The sequence below is a fragment of the Sorex fumeus genome, unplaced genomic scaffold (assembly GCF_029834395.1).
Source record: "Sorex fumeus unplaced genomic scaffold, SorFum_2.1 ptg000075l, whole genome shotgun sequence".
In the NCBI taxonomy this organism is placed as follows: domain Eukaryota; kingdom Metazoa; phylum Chordata; class Mammalia; order Eulipotyphla; family Soricidae; genus Sorex; species Sorex fumeus.
In genome coordinates, this window is record NW_026606132.1 from 23,096,498 (window position 1) to 23,111,956 (window position 15,459).

General features: G+C 43.6%; 1 protein-coding gene across 3 annotated transcripts in view; it reads left to right on the forward strand.

Moving 5' to 3' along the window:
• Nucleotides 1–15,459, forward strand: part of AFF2 (ALF transcription elongation factor 2) — a 563,946-nt gene that overhangs the window by 504,221 nt on the left and 44,266 nt on the right. For all 3 annotated transcript variants that reach the window (XM_056130207.1, XM_056130208.1, XM_056130209.1), the window contains one exon: nt 13,306–13,468. In XM_056130207.1, coding sequence (XP_055986182.1) covers nt 13,306–13,468 — 163 coding nt within the window. The remainder of the gene's footprint in view (nt 1–13,305; nt 13,469–15,459) is intronic.

A 15,459-nucleotide genomic window follows, 5' to 3' on the forward strand; every position in this document is an offset into this window, starting at 1 on the left:
TCAACCCGGGTTTGATTCCCAGTATCCCATGTGGTTCCCCCAGCACCGCCAGGAGTAATTCCTGAGTTCAGAGCTAGGAATAACCCCTAAGCATCACTGGGTGTGACCCAAAAAGAAAAAAAAAAAGAAGTATCAAAAGGTACAGAAACTACTTGGCTGTACATGGTGTCTTTCACTACTGTTCAGCTACTTTGAACAGTTCTGACTGATGGCAGAAAAGTCAGCGTGACTTTTGTTTCCAGAAACATTAAAATATTTACATGCATTTATCCAAATGCAAATTGCAATGCTGCCAGGCCTGATGCATCATTAGCCATCCCTAAGCAGCTTACTAGAGGAAGGTGGGTTTCCCTGTGGTGCACGGCACCTCATTCTGACACCAGGCCAGATCCCGAGGCCTTGCAGTGCTCATTCCTTTGAAGCCACATTTTGAGGTCCCTCATCTGTAGGGTGATCCATTAAATGTGTCTTCAACTCGATACTTCTTAGTATGAAGGCTCGTATTTTCAATGCAAGTAGTGAGAGTGCCTACTTCATGGTTTTTGAGATTAAAACAGAAGATGCAAGGAAAGTACTGAGCCCGGTCCCTGGCATACAGCCCATACTCGCATGTGGGAGCCGAAACTATCATTCCCTTAAGAGTGAAGCTGTGTGAGTCCTTGGCCTACAGTCTGATATCACTCTGACTGCTGTGGGGATGGGAACCCACGACCTTTACCCCTGGCGGTGATCCCCAGAATACAGTGAGAGGAAAGAATTCTGCATTTGGTCAACTGCTAGCTTAGACAGGTAGCTTCAAGAAAGCTGTAAGAAAGAGCTGCAAGGAAGATGCAAGTTCAAGAAAGTCTGTGCTAATCAGAGGGAAATCAGAAAATCTCTTTAGGATAAGTTGCCTAAAGAAAACTGGAATGTGACTGGGTTAGGTTAAAAAATCATAAAGCTGGGGTTGGAGAGACAGCACAGTGGGTAAGTAATTACCTCGCATGCAGAAGACCTGGGTTCAATCCATGGAACCCTATATATGATCCCCCAATCCTTCTAGGAACAATCCTGAGCTCAGAGCCACATCCAGTTCTGAACACACTGGATGTGGACTCCCCACCCCCGCAAAAAAAAAATTCATAAGGTGGTAAACTTTACTCTTTCTAAACAAAGACACAGGAAGTTCAGAAAGAAGAAAATTCACATCTGACCTAATTTGAGTTCAGATTCAAAATTCACCATCCATCTGGAGGGTATCATGCTGAGTAAAGTTAGTCAGAGAGACAAGGACAGACACAGATAGCGCTCTCATGTATGAGATATAAAGAAACATAGTAGAGTGATATCAAACACCCTATGGCAATAGAAACAGTGAGCAAGAGATCTGGTCTATGGTAGGAAGCTTGCCACCGGGAAGGGAGGAAGGTGGGGATGGGAATGGGTCACGGAAGGGTACAATTGGTGGATGGAAATGGTCACTCTTGAGGAGGAGACAGAAGCTAAAACTAGGTACGAAGTGTCTGCCATACAGATAGGCTGGGGTGTGTGAGGGAACACAGATCCTTCATCTCCCAGTATGTAGGCTTTACACCCACCAACTGCCCCAGGCGCTGTGTAATCCTATCAAGGCCAAGACCCAGAGACTATAAAACCCAGCTCCCAGAAGTGAACAGTGCAGAGTCTCCTTCAACATGCCTGGCTATCTTCACCGGGGCCCCTTGGAGGAGGGTGGTTTGAGTTTCCCTCCCTACCCTGAGCAGAGCCCCGGCAGTTAAAGACCTCTGGTTCCAGCCACAGCCATGCTTAGGACCACTCTCCACACGTTCAGATGAGCCTCATTCATGAAGACACTGGCAGAGGAACCCAGGTGTGTGGGAACCGGGGTGTAAATCTCTAAGTCTGCTCGGATTGGAACTGGGCCTCTTCCACCCAGATCCCCCATCTTCCAGTATGTAGACGTTACACCCACCAACTGCCCTGGCGCCATGTAATCCCATCAACGGCCAAGACCCAGAGACTATAAAACCCAGATCCTGGAAGCAACATCTTATTATCTAGTTCTTACTCTGGAGAACCTGGCAGGCTACCAAAAGTATCCTGCCCACACGGCAGAGTCTGGCAAACTCCCCGTGGCGTATTCAATATGCCAAAAACCAGTGACAATGTTGGGTCTCATTCTCCTGACCCTGAATGAACCTCGAATGTGCACTTTCTAAAATCTCAGGACTAGGACGAAGGAAATGTTTCTGGTGCCTGCTCGAGGCAATTGATGAACAACAGGATGACAGTGATACAGTGATATAGTGGGAGGGAAACTGGGGACATTGGTAGAGAAAAGTGGTCACTGATGGAGGGTTTGATGTTAGAATATTGTATGACTAAAACTCAATCATGAATAACTTTTTAACTTTGAATTTCAGTGATTCAATTCAAAGAAAAACACACCCCATCTTGTGCCATTTGCCCCCCCAATACCGCTGGAACGATAGCACAGCGGTAGGGCGTTTGCCTTGCACGCAGCCAACATGGCCGACCCGAGTTCGATTCCTCCGCCCCTCTCGGAGAGCCCGGCAAGCTACTGAGAGAATTTGATATGCCAGACACAGTAACAACAAAGTCTCCAATGGAGACGTTACTGGGCCCGCTCGAGCAAATCGATGATCAACGGGAGGGCCTTTACTTTACTTTTTACTTTATATAGCCTTATGAAGGTTTCAGCCTTGCGACTTGCAATTTGGTCCGCCACCCAGGAGTATCTGCATCACCCAGAAACAAGTGAAACACAGACCTAAGGACCTAGTTCTGGCTCATCTCGCTGGATTCTACATGCTAGTGAGATATTCAGGAGAATCGTATCACATTAGGGTTCGGGGAGCATTAGTTAACAAGACTGCTTTCACCTAATTTACTTTACTCCTGCCTTTTACAAACCTATGTGATAGATGAGCTCCATTTCACAGATGGGGAAACCACAGCCTTTAGAGTTGGCACCTAGTCTAAAATCGCACAGTAGGTTCTTTCCACTCTGGAGAAGCCCATGTTCTCTCTTATACATATAGGTGTCTCTTTAACTTTCCTCACATTTCTCTAAGTAACTTTCTCTAAATAAAAAGATTTGATTGAATTGAGGCATATCTTGCAATATGAGGTGGCATATTTAGAGACTCCAGGCACTAGGACCTGGGCATCTTGGAGTCATTATTCTTCCAAGCATTGATCTCTTCAGTCGTGGCTTTAAACAAAGCATGATGGTAGCCACCAAAAAATCAAAAATAAATGTATTAGTGAGTTCTCCTTTTACATTCTTTGCAAGTAAATTGGAGGCTCTCCCTTTCAAACTACAGATTCAAACGGAAAGGAAAGAATACCCAATTTCTACACATTGAGGATTATCTTTTGGAAGTCAGGATGTGGCCTAGATAAAAACTGGACAATGACTTAGTATGTGTTCATCCATAGAATTAAAAGCACACAATTGATTTTGAGTTGCTTGTAATGAAATTAGGATATGAAGTACTTTCATTTCCATATGGGGTGTCAGGGCTGACCTGGACCTGAGCCCTGACACCCCATATGGTTCCCCAAGCACTCCCAGGAGTTATCTCTGTGTTCGGAGAAAGCCCTGAGAATTCTTGGGTGTGCCCCCACCCCCACAAAAGACTTCTCAAACTGATCAGGGGCTATTCTAGGAAGAAGGATGAACTAAGTGAGGATAATTTCCCCTACTTTTCACTCTATACCCTGTTTCCATTAGAACAAGTCTGTTTTTAATCTGCTTTGTGTGTAATATGTTTCTACATACACATTCTCTTGAGGAAATGGGATAAGTGTGTTTTCTGGGGTAGGGGAGAATATTTCAAAAGTGCTGACTCAGAAGTGAATTTCCCCACACCCTTGGACTGGGCGAGGTTTGGCTTTCAGAGCTCCTGTCTCTAGTGACCTAATGGCCTCAAGCCAATGGATCACACCTTCTGTAACCCAGAGTTCAGAGAGGAAAATTAGGATTATCACGAAGATCAGCTATAAATATTGACTCTTCTGGCCAGAACCGTCCCTTAACAACTTAATTCAATTGAATATGGAGGCATTTCATATTCTTTTCCAGATAAATATTCAGTCTCTATAAAACGGTGTAGAATCATGCTGGTAAAATCCATACACGTCTCAGGGGTTGGAGTGATAGCACAGTAGGTAGGGTGTTTGCCTTGCACGCGGCCAACCCGGGTTCGACTCCCAGCATCCCATATGATCCCCTGAGCAGCTCCAGGAGTAATTTCTGAGTGCAGAGCCAGGAGTAACCCCTGTGCATTGCTGGGTGTGACCCAAAAAGAAAAAAAAATCCATACAAGTCTCAGTGAAGATAATAGTTTACTACAGGACTCTCTCCAGCAAACAGTTCATGCTATATGTTCTTGTAAAGGCCTGTGCCTTAATTAGATTCAGCATCCTGTGGACTTACTGGTGATCTCCTCCCCGTCTAGGTTTCCCACCACAAAGCCATTACCCATTCTTGAACCTTTCTTTTGGATGCCCACACAGCTTGATTGAGCAGAATGGCCAATTCATCATCCCTATTTATCTCCTGAGAAAGGAATTTACAGTTAAATTAGAATTTGAGTCAGACAGCAATGATGCAGATGTTTGGCTTTCTAGAGGCTGTTAATCTGAATTAGTGAAAAGTCTGATTTCTAAAATAGTCCCACAGAAATGCAACTTTAATCCTCTAAGGTTCCCAGAGGATTGGCAAAGTATTGCCAGGAAAAGGTCATCTCAGACCAGCCTTACAAAGCAGTCTTGACTGTGAAAATGTTTCCTCACACACATTTCTAAGGCAGAGAAGCAGTACTTGCTTAAAAATCCCTACACACTTGAGTGTTGTAAGATTATACACCTGAACTGGAATACAACATATATAGCTCCATCTCAGACCCACAATAGAGATCCTCCCACCATATTTCCTTATTTTTTTATATCTTTCCAACTGTTGTGATATAATCTTTCGATAAGTTGTTTAACTTTTTGGTCCTAGCTACTCAAACAGCAATCATGACCACCAGAGAACAGATCTCCAGACTTTATAATGCTAACATCATACAAGCCACCATACTTCTGGCCCCCAAGTGGTCCAGAATGGTCCCAGTTCCTTCATTGACTTCTAGACTCTCTTGCTGTGGTGTCATAAGCTCAGGACCTCATTTTGGGTAGACCCCATCAGTATAAGTAGAAACTAATCTAAAGATGGAAATATTCATATTACCATGGAAAACTCATGTTTTCCCAGGAGCTCTCAAATGTTTCCCAGTCCTCTCTGGAGAAGCCTTCTTGAATGTTCCTAGACTTCTTACCCATTGGCCTATTCTTTGTCCGCTTTCTTACAACACCATCTCTGTGGAGTTGGGATTAAAAATAAGGTTTTGCTCCCCTCAATATATACTGTGCATGATAATAAATGCAGAAGCAAAATGTGATCTTTAGCAAGGTGGAGTCATTGATTTTAAAGTTGTTATAAGCATGGAGCCATCAAGAAATCGTATTACATTAGGGATAAAGTCACAAGGTACCCTTTTAATATTTACTGACTTGGTGTGATGGTTTAATACATTAAATATTAATGTTTTTAACATGACATCATCTTTGTATTAACCACCAGAATTCTTTTTCAAAGTAGTCAATTAAAATATGAGAGTAAATGGTGCATGGGAAATAATTCTAATACAGTTTGGTGAGTGAAGAATGTGGAAATTGCACATTAATCCTTCATCTCCTAGGCAGAATCAAGTGTGTACACTTGGAAAATAAATTATCGACATATTAAAATAAATGTAGCAGAAGTGAGGGGTGGGTTAACTAGCTGAACAGGAAAAGGATTTCAAGGAGGAATGGGAGACACTGTGATTTGTCAACTTGAAAGTTACACAGATTCTAGACAAGAGTATGATCCAAGGCTAATCTCTCTGATGGTGAGATTTAACCTGCTTGTGAAGTAATGATTTGGTTTTGTATGACTCCCCCCCCCCCCCCGTGTACTACTACCCAGCTGGGTGAGGAGGGAGCTCCCAGGAAGTGAGGGACAGGTTAAGATCTATGGCTGGTCTTTCTGGAAAACAATATGGACAGTACTTCAAAAACTAGAAATTGAGCTTCCATATGACCCCACAATACCACTTCTGGGAATATATCCTGAGGATTCAAAAAAGCACAGTAGAAATGACATCTGTACCTATATGTTCATTGCAGCATTGTTCACAATAGCCAAAATCTGAAAACAACCCAAGTGCCCTAGAACAGATGACTGGTTAAAGAAACTTTGGTACATCTACACAATGGAATACTATGCAGCTGTCAGGAGAGATGAAGTCATGAATTTTGCTTATAAATGGATAGACATGGAGAGTATCATGCTAAGTGAAATGAGTCAGAAAGAGAGGGATAGACATAGAATTACTGCACTCATTTGTGGAGTATAAAACAACATAACATGAAGCTGACTCCTAATGATAGTAGATACATGGGACAGATGATTGCTCCATAGCTGGAATCCTGCCTCATGAGCAAAGGGGAGAAGGCAGCTGGAATAGAGAAGGGATCACTAAGAAAAAGATGGCTGGAGTAATCGGTCAGGATGGGAGATGTGTGCAGAAAATAAATAAAGAACCAAACATGATAACCTCTCAGGGTCTGTATTGCAAACCATAATGCCCCAAAGTAGAGAGATTATGGGGTATCATGTCTGCCATGGAGACAGGGGGAGGGTGGGAAAGGGAGGTATACCGGGGATATTGGTGGTGGGGAATGTGCACTGGTGAAGGGATGGGTGTTCGATCATTGTGTGATTGTGACTCAAACATGAAGCTTGTAACTATCTCACGGTGATTCAATAAAATTTAAAAAAATAAAAAATAAAATGCATGAATAAAAGTATAAAAAAAGATCTCTGCCTGGCACTCAGCAGGATGAATCCAGCCTATCTGTCCAGCAAACCCAGGAGGTTCCAGGGAATGATTTATGCTAGAGAAACAGTAGGCACATAAGAAGTGCTGGGGAGGGCATTTAGGTTCAATTCTAAACAATTGCTGTTCCCTCCCACAAATGCTGACTTCTCTCAGTTCCCAATTATGCAACCATCTGGAGCAGGAATTTTTCCTCCTGAAGACACCCGGGTCCTTTTTGTTTAGTGTAAGGTCTCATGTTGTGCTTGTTGAATTCAACTTCACCTTTTTCCTTTTGGGGAGCCATACCTAGCAGTGCTTAAGGCTTACTTCTGGCTCTGCATTCAGTAACCACAGCTGGCATTGCTTGGGGGCCCATTATACAGTGCCCAGAACAAACCCTGTGGACTGCATGTAAGAAAAACACCTACACCCCCCCCCCCGATGGACTGCACACAAGGCAAGCACCTTACTTGCCGTGCTCTCTCTTAGGCCCAGGTTCACCTTACCTCTTATTCCCAAGTAGCTCTGAAAAGCAGATGTGCTTCTTGTCTCTGTATTGGTTTCTCTAAGTGCTTATTGCCAATGCTGGCTGGTCAGGGGGTCCCTCAGAGAACACAACTTACCCTGGGGATACAATAGCATTTAGCTGTGAGGTAGAATAGATTTGCCTAGGAGAGGCCTTAAGGAAGGTAATTCCAGCATTCAATTTAATGGGTCTCAGGCAGGATGACTTTTATATTTGAAATAGTCTATTTTGTATCTATGTATGTGTGTATCTACATTTATTTACATAGTTATAGTCCTCTTTTTTTCTTGCCTTTCTATGCACACTGACAAGGTCTTATTCACAATTTGGAAATTTAAAAAAAATCTGAGAAACCTGTTTTTTGACATTTGAGGAAATCACATTTGATGATAAAACCCAAACTAACATTTATTTCAGATATTTACTGAAAGTCATTATTTATTTCTGATACTATGAATATTGTGACAGAAATAAGTTTTATTACAGGATGCTTCCACAGATCCTGCTGAGGCTTGATACAGATGTTATATTCAGCAAAACACCCCTTACAGGGAAAATATTGAATGCTAAAGTTGCTGTTCACATCAAAGGCATTGAATAAGGAATACCTATTTGTAAAACTGTGGTAGACTTGATCCCGCCCAGCAGAGTAGTAGGATTCCTGCCATGAGAATTGATATTTACAGGGTGGTGATGGGGAAGTCAATCCTACATCTGACCCAGGCTTTCTGGCCCAGAGCCTTTCCATCACAAAGAAGAATTTTAGGAGAGACAAATAGTGAAATCAAACAAGGTCACTGGGGAAATAAAAGGAAATAGGTAGATTCAGATAATACTCAAGAGAAAACACAGCACTATTCACAATAGCCAAAATCTGGAAACAACCTGAGTGCCCAAGAACAGACGAATGGATAAAGAAACGATGGCACATCTGTACAATGAAATATTATGCAGCTGTTAGGAAAATGAAGTCATGAAATTTACCTATAAATGGATGGACATGGAGAGTATCATGCTGAGTTAAGTGAGTCAGAAAAAGAGGGACAGATATAGAATGGCTGCATTCATTTGTGGTATATATCAATGGCCAGGGAAAACAGGGGCTAGGACGACTGGTCAATGGTTGGAATCAACCACAAGTGTGTGTGAGATAGAGGGTAGGTAAGATAGAGAAGGAACCAGTATGACAATAATAGCTAGAAATGATCATGCTGGATAAGAATTGAGTGTTAAAAGTAGGTAAAAGGATATTCCTGATAGCCTTTCAGTATCTGTATTGCAAATCACAATGTCATAAAGGAGATAGAGAGAAAGAGACAGATAGACAGAGACAAAGACAGAGAGACAGACAGAGAGAAATAGAAGAAAAGCACCTCCCATAGAGGCAAGGGTGGCTGTAGGGGTTGATGGGAGGGAAACCGGGGCACTGATGTTGAGAAATGTGCACTGGTAGAGGGATGGGTATTAGAACACTGTATGACTGAAACCAAATCATGAACAGCTTTTTAGGGGTCTATCTCACTGTGATTCAATTAAAAAGACAGCAGAGAAAGAACACGATCTTCTCCAGAATGGAGCGAGGCTAGAATAGCATTTTGGGAAAGATTCAGTGTGGATATTTTCCATACTTCCCCTTGATTCAAATTCTTTACAACAATAGAGGTTGATGGAGCTTTACATGGGAAAGGAGTTGCACATGGGGGGTGTACTATTATTGAGTTCCCATTGTAGCCTCAGCATGTGCCCCTCCTCTGGGAATTCCTGAGAGCTTGGGCTTGGAATTCTGCATCTCAATTGCTTTCTGGGCTCCTGAGATGGGCCTTTTGTATCAAAGGCCTCCATGCCTTCTGGAAGGTTTAGGTTTCAGTCACTGTTTCCCCCAGTATACAGTACTAGGATCCTCTTTTCTTCCTGCAACAAATCCAAGATTCTGACTAAGTTCTTCAAGTTTTTATTTTCATTCACCTAAGATGATTTAAGTAGGTAGATGCAACCTCTGTGCTTTATGTTTATCATCCCAGTGCATTGAGTCTTGAGAGACCATTTATAAAAGCAGAAATTGCTCAAAAATTAGTAAAAAGTAATGCTAGGCAAAAATATTCTTTTAAAAAATATCTAAAATAATTATTAAAATGGGCTGGAGCGATAGCACAGTGGTAGGGCATTTGCCTTGCATGCAGCCAACATGGCCAACCCGAGTTCGATTCCTCCGCCCCTCTCGGAGAGCTCGGCAAGCTACCAAGAGTATCTCGCCCGCACAGTAGAGCCTGGCAAGCTACTCATGATGTATTGGATATGCCAAACACAGTAACAACAAAGTCTCCAATGGAGATGTTACTGGGCCCGCTCGAGCAAATCGATGAACAACGGGAGGACAGTGACGGACAGTGATTATTGAAATAAATAAGTAACCATTAATTCAAGCCAGAAACTAGACAGTTGTATCTATGGAGAATCTAGAAACGCATCATGCCCCACACACGGTGAGGATCTGGAACTATCTTCTTCCCTGTAAAGTGCATTTCTTTTTCTTTTTTTATAATAAATATCCATTTATTTTATATTTTAAAATATTTTTGGTATTTCATTTAAAATTACTTGTTTGTTTGTTTATTGAATATCTGTGAGCTGGGAAGAAGGCAGTAGGGATAGAGAAGGGATCACTAAGTCAATGATGGTTGGAGGGATAGAACTGGATGGGAGATATGTGCTTAAAGTAGATAAAGGACCAAATATGATAGACTCTCAGTATCTGGATTGCAAACCATAATGCCCAAAAATATATATAGAGAGAGAGTAAGAAGGAAGGTGCCTGCCATAGAGGCAGGGGGTAGGGTGGGGTGGGAGTGGCGGAGGGATACTGGGGATATTGTTGGTGGAAAATGTACACAGGTGGAGGGATGAGTGTTTGATCATTGTATGATTGAAACTCAATTATGAAACCTTTGTAACTGTATCTCATGGCAAAAAATATTCTAAAGTAGATCTATCCTCGTGGGGGGTAGGGGGAGGACTGGAGTCCTCCCAGCAGGCCTGCACAGCAGTCAGGCCATTTGCCTTGTATGTGGCCGACCCGGGTTCAATTCCTCCATCCCTCTCAGAGATCCCAGCAAGCTACTGAGAGTATCCTGTTCGCATGGCAGAGCCTGGCAAGCTCCCCATGTCGTATTTGATATGCCAACACCAGTAACAACAAGTCTCACGATGGAGACATTACTGGTGCCCGCTGGAACAAATTGATGAACAATGGGAGGACAGTGCTACAGATCTATTCTGTGTTTAAGTTTCGTAATGTCAGGATGATTGGTGTCACGTGAAAAGTCAGAAATTAAAGCAAGGATAGGAAATTGGCTATAGGAAATAGTAGGAAATAGGCATTTCACTTGAAAATAAGAAATGTGGGTGCAAGTTAGATCTTGTCTCTCAGTTTACCAGCCCTGAGCCTCAGTACTGCAAATGTTGTGTACTGTATTTGAATCTTCAGTTGTGGGGAATGGAGGCCAAGTTAGCCTAGTCGCTGGATTAGTCTCGTTTAAATATGTGCCCCCATTCTTTATTTAGTAACCAAAGACAGAAACAATTGATTCAATTTGGAGGGTACTTTGCATAAATATGGAGTCATTACTGACTATAAAGGCAAGATCTGCAAAGGAATGCATGGAAACTAGGGCAGGAAGTTGTAACTACCTGTTCACACTGTTGTGAGGTAGACACTGACACAGAAACACACACGCGCACACACATACACACACACACACACGGAAACTAGGGCAGGAAATTGTAGCTACCTGTTCCCTCTGTTGTGAAATAGACACTGACACAGAAACACACACACGCGTGGAAGCTAGGGCAGTAAGTTGTAGCTACCTGTCCCCACTGTTGCAAGGTAGACCCAGGCACATAAATACACAGACACACAGACACACACACATCAAAATTAGGGCAGTATGTTTTAGCTAGCTGTCCCTACTGTTGGGAGATAGACAGACACACACACACACACACACACACACATACACGCATGGAAACTAGGACAGTAAGTTGTAGCTAACTGTGCCCACTGTTACAAGGTAGATACAGGCACAGAAACACACACACACACAAGCACACACATCGAAATTAGGGCAGTAAGTTGTAGCTGTCTGTCCCCACTATTGGAGGTAGAGAGAGACACACACACAGTACCTGCTCCGTGTTTCTTCTGCTTCCCCTAATTGCTTGGTGAGTCTGGCTGAGGACTGTACTTGCAGATAGCATTAACTTAGCAGACAGCATTTAAAAATGAGCTTTTGCTATCTGAAAGAAAATAATTCCACAAGAGATTAAAGGGGCAGTCTCTAGGGACCTAAGGCATATGCAGTGAAAAGGTTGTCTGCAGTGGCTGGTGACTGATGAGGAGCCCATGCTGGCTTGAAAGGGATCCCGACACTCCTAGACAGCAATGGAGTCTGGCTTCTGCTGAGCCAGAAAGGTGGGTCTGGGGGGTAAGACACTCTGTAGGGGGTGTGCACTGGGAGCAGCCACGGAGCCATGGTCCATGCTCCTAGAACCTTGGCCACAAGAACACGAGCAGTACTAGGTGAGCCAGTAAGCTAGGCTCTCCAGTTTAAGGTGAGCCATAAAGCTAGGTGGTATTCAGGACAGGGACTGGGCTTCCTGACAGCAGATGGAGAGACAAAGGCCAGGAGCCAAGAGGTCAAAGCAGGAGACTCAGACCAACTCTGGAGGGGGCCAACCTAGTGTGGCGGTTGTGTGACTCTAGACCTGCCCTGGCATTAAAGTTAATTCCAAGTCCAGATCTGGGCTGGTAAGACCCCTCCTCTGAATTTCCAGCCCCATTTCTGGGTAAAAGCAGAGCAAAGTTAAGGCCAAAGAGGCACAAGCTAAAGAACAGAAAGATAGGGACCTACTTGAGGGTGCCGAGAGGAAGCTGCAGTTGATTTGTTATGGAGCACAGAGAGCAAGTGATCAGTAAGGAAGCAGATTGATTATCAATAAAAGCAGAGTAGTGGGGTCGATTTTCAAAGGCTTGCTTCATCAGCTTTACAAATTTAAAATCCACCCTTCAAGATTGCTGCTTCTTTATGATCTCACCTCCTGTAAAGTACATAAAGAGGCTACAAAAATTCTTGTGGGAGGGGCTGGAGCTATAGCACAGTGGGTAGGGCGTTTGCCTTGTACGCAGCCAACATGGCCGACACAGGTTCGATTCCCAGCATCCCATATGGTCCCCCGAGCACCGTCAGGAGCAATTCCTGAGTGCATGAGCCAGGAGTAACCCCTGAGCATCGCCAGGTGTGGCCCACAAAGAAAAAAAAATGCAACCAAGGAAGCATTTACTGCCATTTGATACCTGCCATGTGTGGCAGTCACCCCAGTGCTGGGTCAATGTGGAACACACCCCCTGTTTTCTCAAGGAACTGTTCTTGGTTCTCCTCGTGGGCCTCAGTGGCCTCCAGTTAAGTGAGGTGTCAGCTCCCATCTTCTTGGTGCATTGACCATCTCGTGTGTCTTCAGATAGAATGGATAGTAGAAAGTGAAAAATCACAAGGAGTGGGACAGAGGGAGGGTCGTTAGACTCCGAAACAGCTGTCCTATCTCTGTCTGCAAGGCAGGAAGCTCATTATGAGGGATGTGTGGCAGATAGAGAAGATGGTGTCCTGGGGCCCAAGGGACTGGAGTGCAGACCTTCTCGGAAAGCCTGTAACTAAGGGTGGCTCGCTGGGCCTCCTCAGGTTTCCACTATGCAACAGGCCAGAAGACTCCCCTTGGTCTGATCACACAGGTGCTAAATCCTTCTGCTGAAAGGAACTCTTCCAGCTGCTGAGACCAGCGGAACTAACGGAAATGTCCCATCTCTTTCAGCACACTCTTGGGTTCGCCACCTCCCCCACCTGCAGTGCAAGGTATGGGGGGAGCAGGCAGTTCCAGCGAGTCGGAGAGCAGCTCAGAATCCGATTCTGATACAGAGAGCAGCACCACGGACAGCGAAGCCAATGAGCCACCACCTCGTGTGGCCACTCCAGAGGTGGGTAAAATGGGGGGAGTCGCCAGACAGTACCTTCCGAACCCCCACCCTGCATGTGTATGTACGTGCATGGACACACACACACGTGCACACACACACGACACACGCACGCAGCAAAATAGATGCCTAGAAAAGTCCAAAACTATATTCCAGGCCAGAAAAAAAAAGTATAAGGACTTACATGTTTGCCTTACATGCAGTTGACTTGGTTTTAATACCCAGTACCATATGTGGTCCCCTGAGAACAGAGTCAAGAGTAAGCCCTGAGCATATTCTGGTGTGGCCCCCCAAACAAAATAAAAATGTCCAGTATTTGAGAGCATTTTTCATCTATAACTTGCATGGACTATTTCCCCAACAGATGGATATTAATTGCTATGTGATTCCCTGAGCTGTCAGTTTCCTGCTATGGAAAGCTGGAATTGTAGCAAGCGGACTAGCAATGCCTCATGTCTTATTCATCCCTGTGAAGCAAGTGACATCCCCTGGGGACCACTCCCCTTCCCTCCAGGTTCAAATGATGTATTACCACATGTAGGAAGTCTAGAGATCTTGTCTTTTATTCCGGTTTGCATCCCTCAAATGTACTGGATAATAATTGATGCTAAGATTGGGTACAACCCCATAAAATACCCCAGATTATGATATTAAAGTGAAAGAACATGCCTTTCCGCTCCTCACCTCTCTGAGTTTGAGATAGCTGATAGATAGCTGCCCAATTTTCTGGAAGTTGTACCTCCTACCCTGGGCAGACCCCTGAATGACTCTTTTCACACCTGTTTTCCAGTCATCAGAAGAGACTTAACAGGAAATACAGTACTAGTTACTATAGTCAGTTGCAACTTATTAGTATTATTACTATAATTACTGTGCTTTGGGAAGTCGTTGAGTGGAGTGCATTTTCTTATTTTATCCTCATAATTACCCTTACTTGCTATCCTCATCTCCAATTTACAAGTGAGAGAATAAGATCTGACTGGTTAAACAAAGATATTCTAACACATGCAGAGAACAGCAGACAATGTCTGATACTGGGCAATCGGTATCACCAGAGCTTATGCCCTTAACTTGTTGAATCAGACTGTCAATTGTGGTTGCAGATTTCTCAACTCTTACCCACCATTGCCCTTAGTGGGTTGGAATTGCAGCCACTTATGTGGCTTTAATTCTGTCACTCTCTATTGACCAGTACCATAAGCCTCGGCTGATGATTTTCAAAAGAAAAGAAGTTCTAAGAAAAAAGAGCTATTTTAGTTCAACCAGCAGAATTCAGAGTTGGGAATCAAGCCCTGAATTGTATGCATCATTTCCAGGGCTTCACAGCGGACACTAATGTTTGCATGCATGTCCCCATAAATTGGTTATTACCCGGACACCAAGGAAAGTGCAGTGTTTTTTGGGTTTTTTTTTGGGGGGGGGGGAGTCAAATCTTTCATCCTTCAGTGAAAATACAAAAGGGCTGTTCTTGCAGTGAATTACAGCATTATATGGGCAACATCGGCACTTTGGCAGATAGAAAAGTCTTTCCTTTTGAATTACACTAGAGGCACACACATTTTTTTTCAGAACCAGAGATCATTACCTCTGCCTCCTGGTGAGCAGTTGAGTAATGAATCCCACCAAAGGATTTGGGTAACAGGGTTTCCTTCTAGGCCTCTCTGCCCAGTCTCTGGAAAAATTCTCTGTGAATAATTCTTTCTTTCCCAAGCAGAGTAGAGAATGTCATCACAAGAGGGGTGGAAATTATTTTCCAACAGTATGTTGAGGCCAATTGTTATTGCTTTCAATTTTAAGTTTGGGGATACTTTTGTTTCTTTTTTATTATAGTGGGGGTTAATAGGTTTACAATAGTTTTCAAATTTCTGACATTGATATACAAAGATACTGCATACCAGCACACTGCCCATGACAAACCACACCATCTCAATTTCTATCACCTTTGGTCCATTGTTCTTCCCTCTGACCTGCCACATTCTTTTTCAACTGAGATT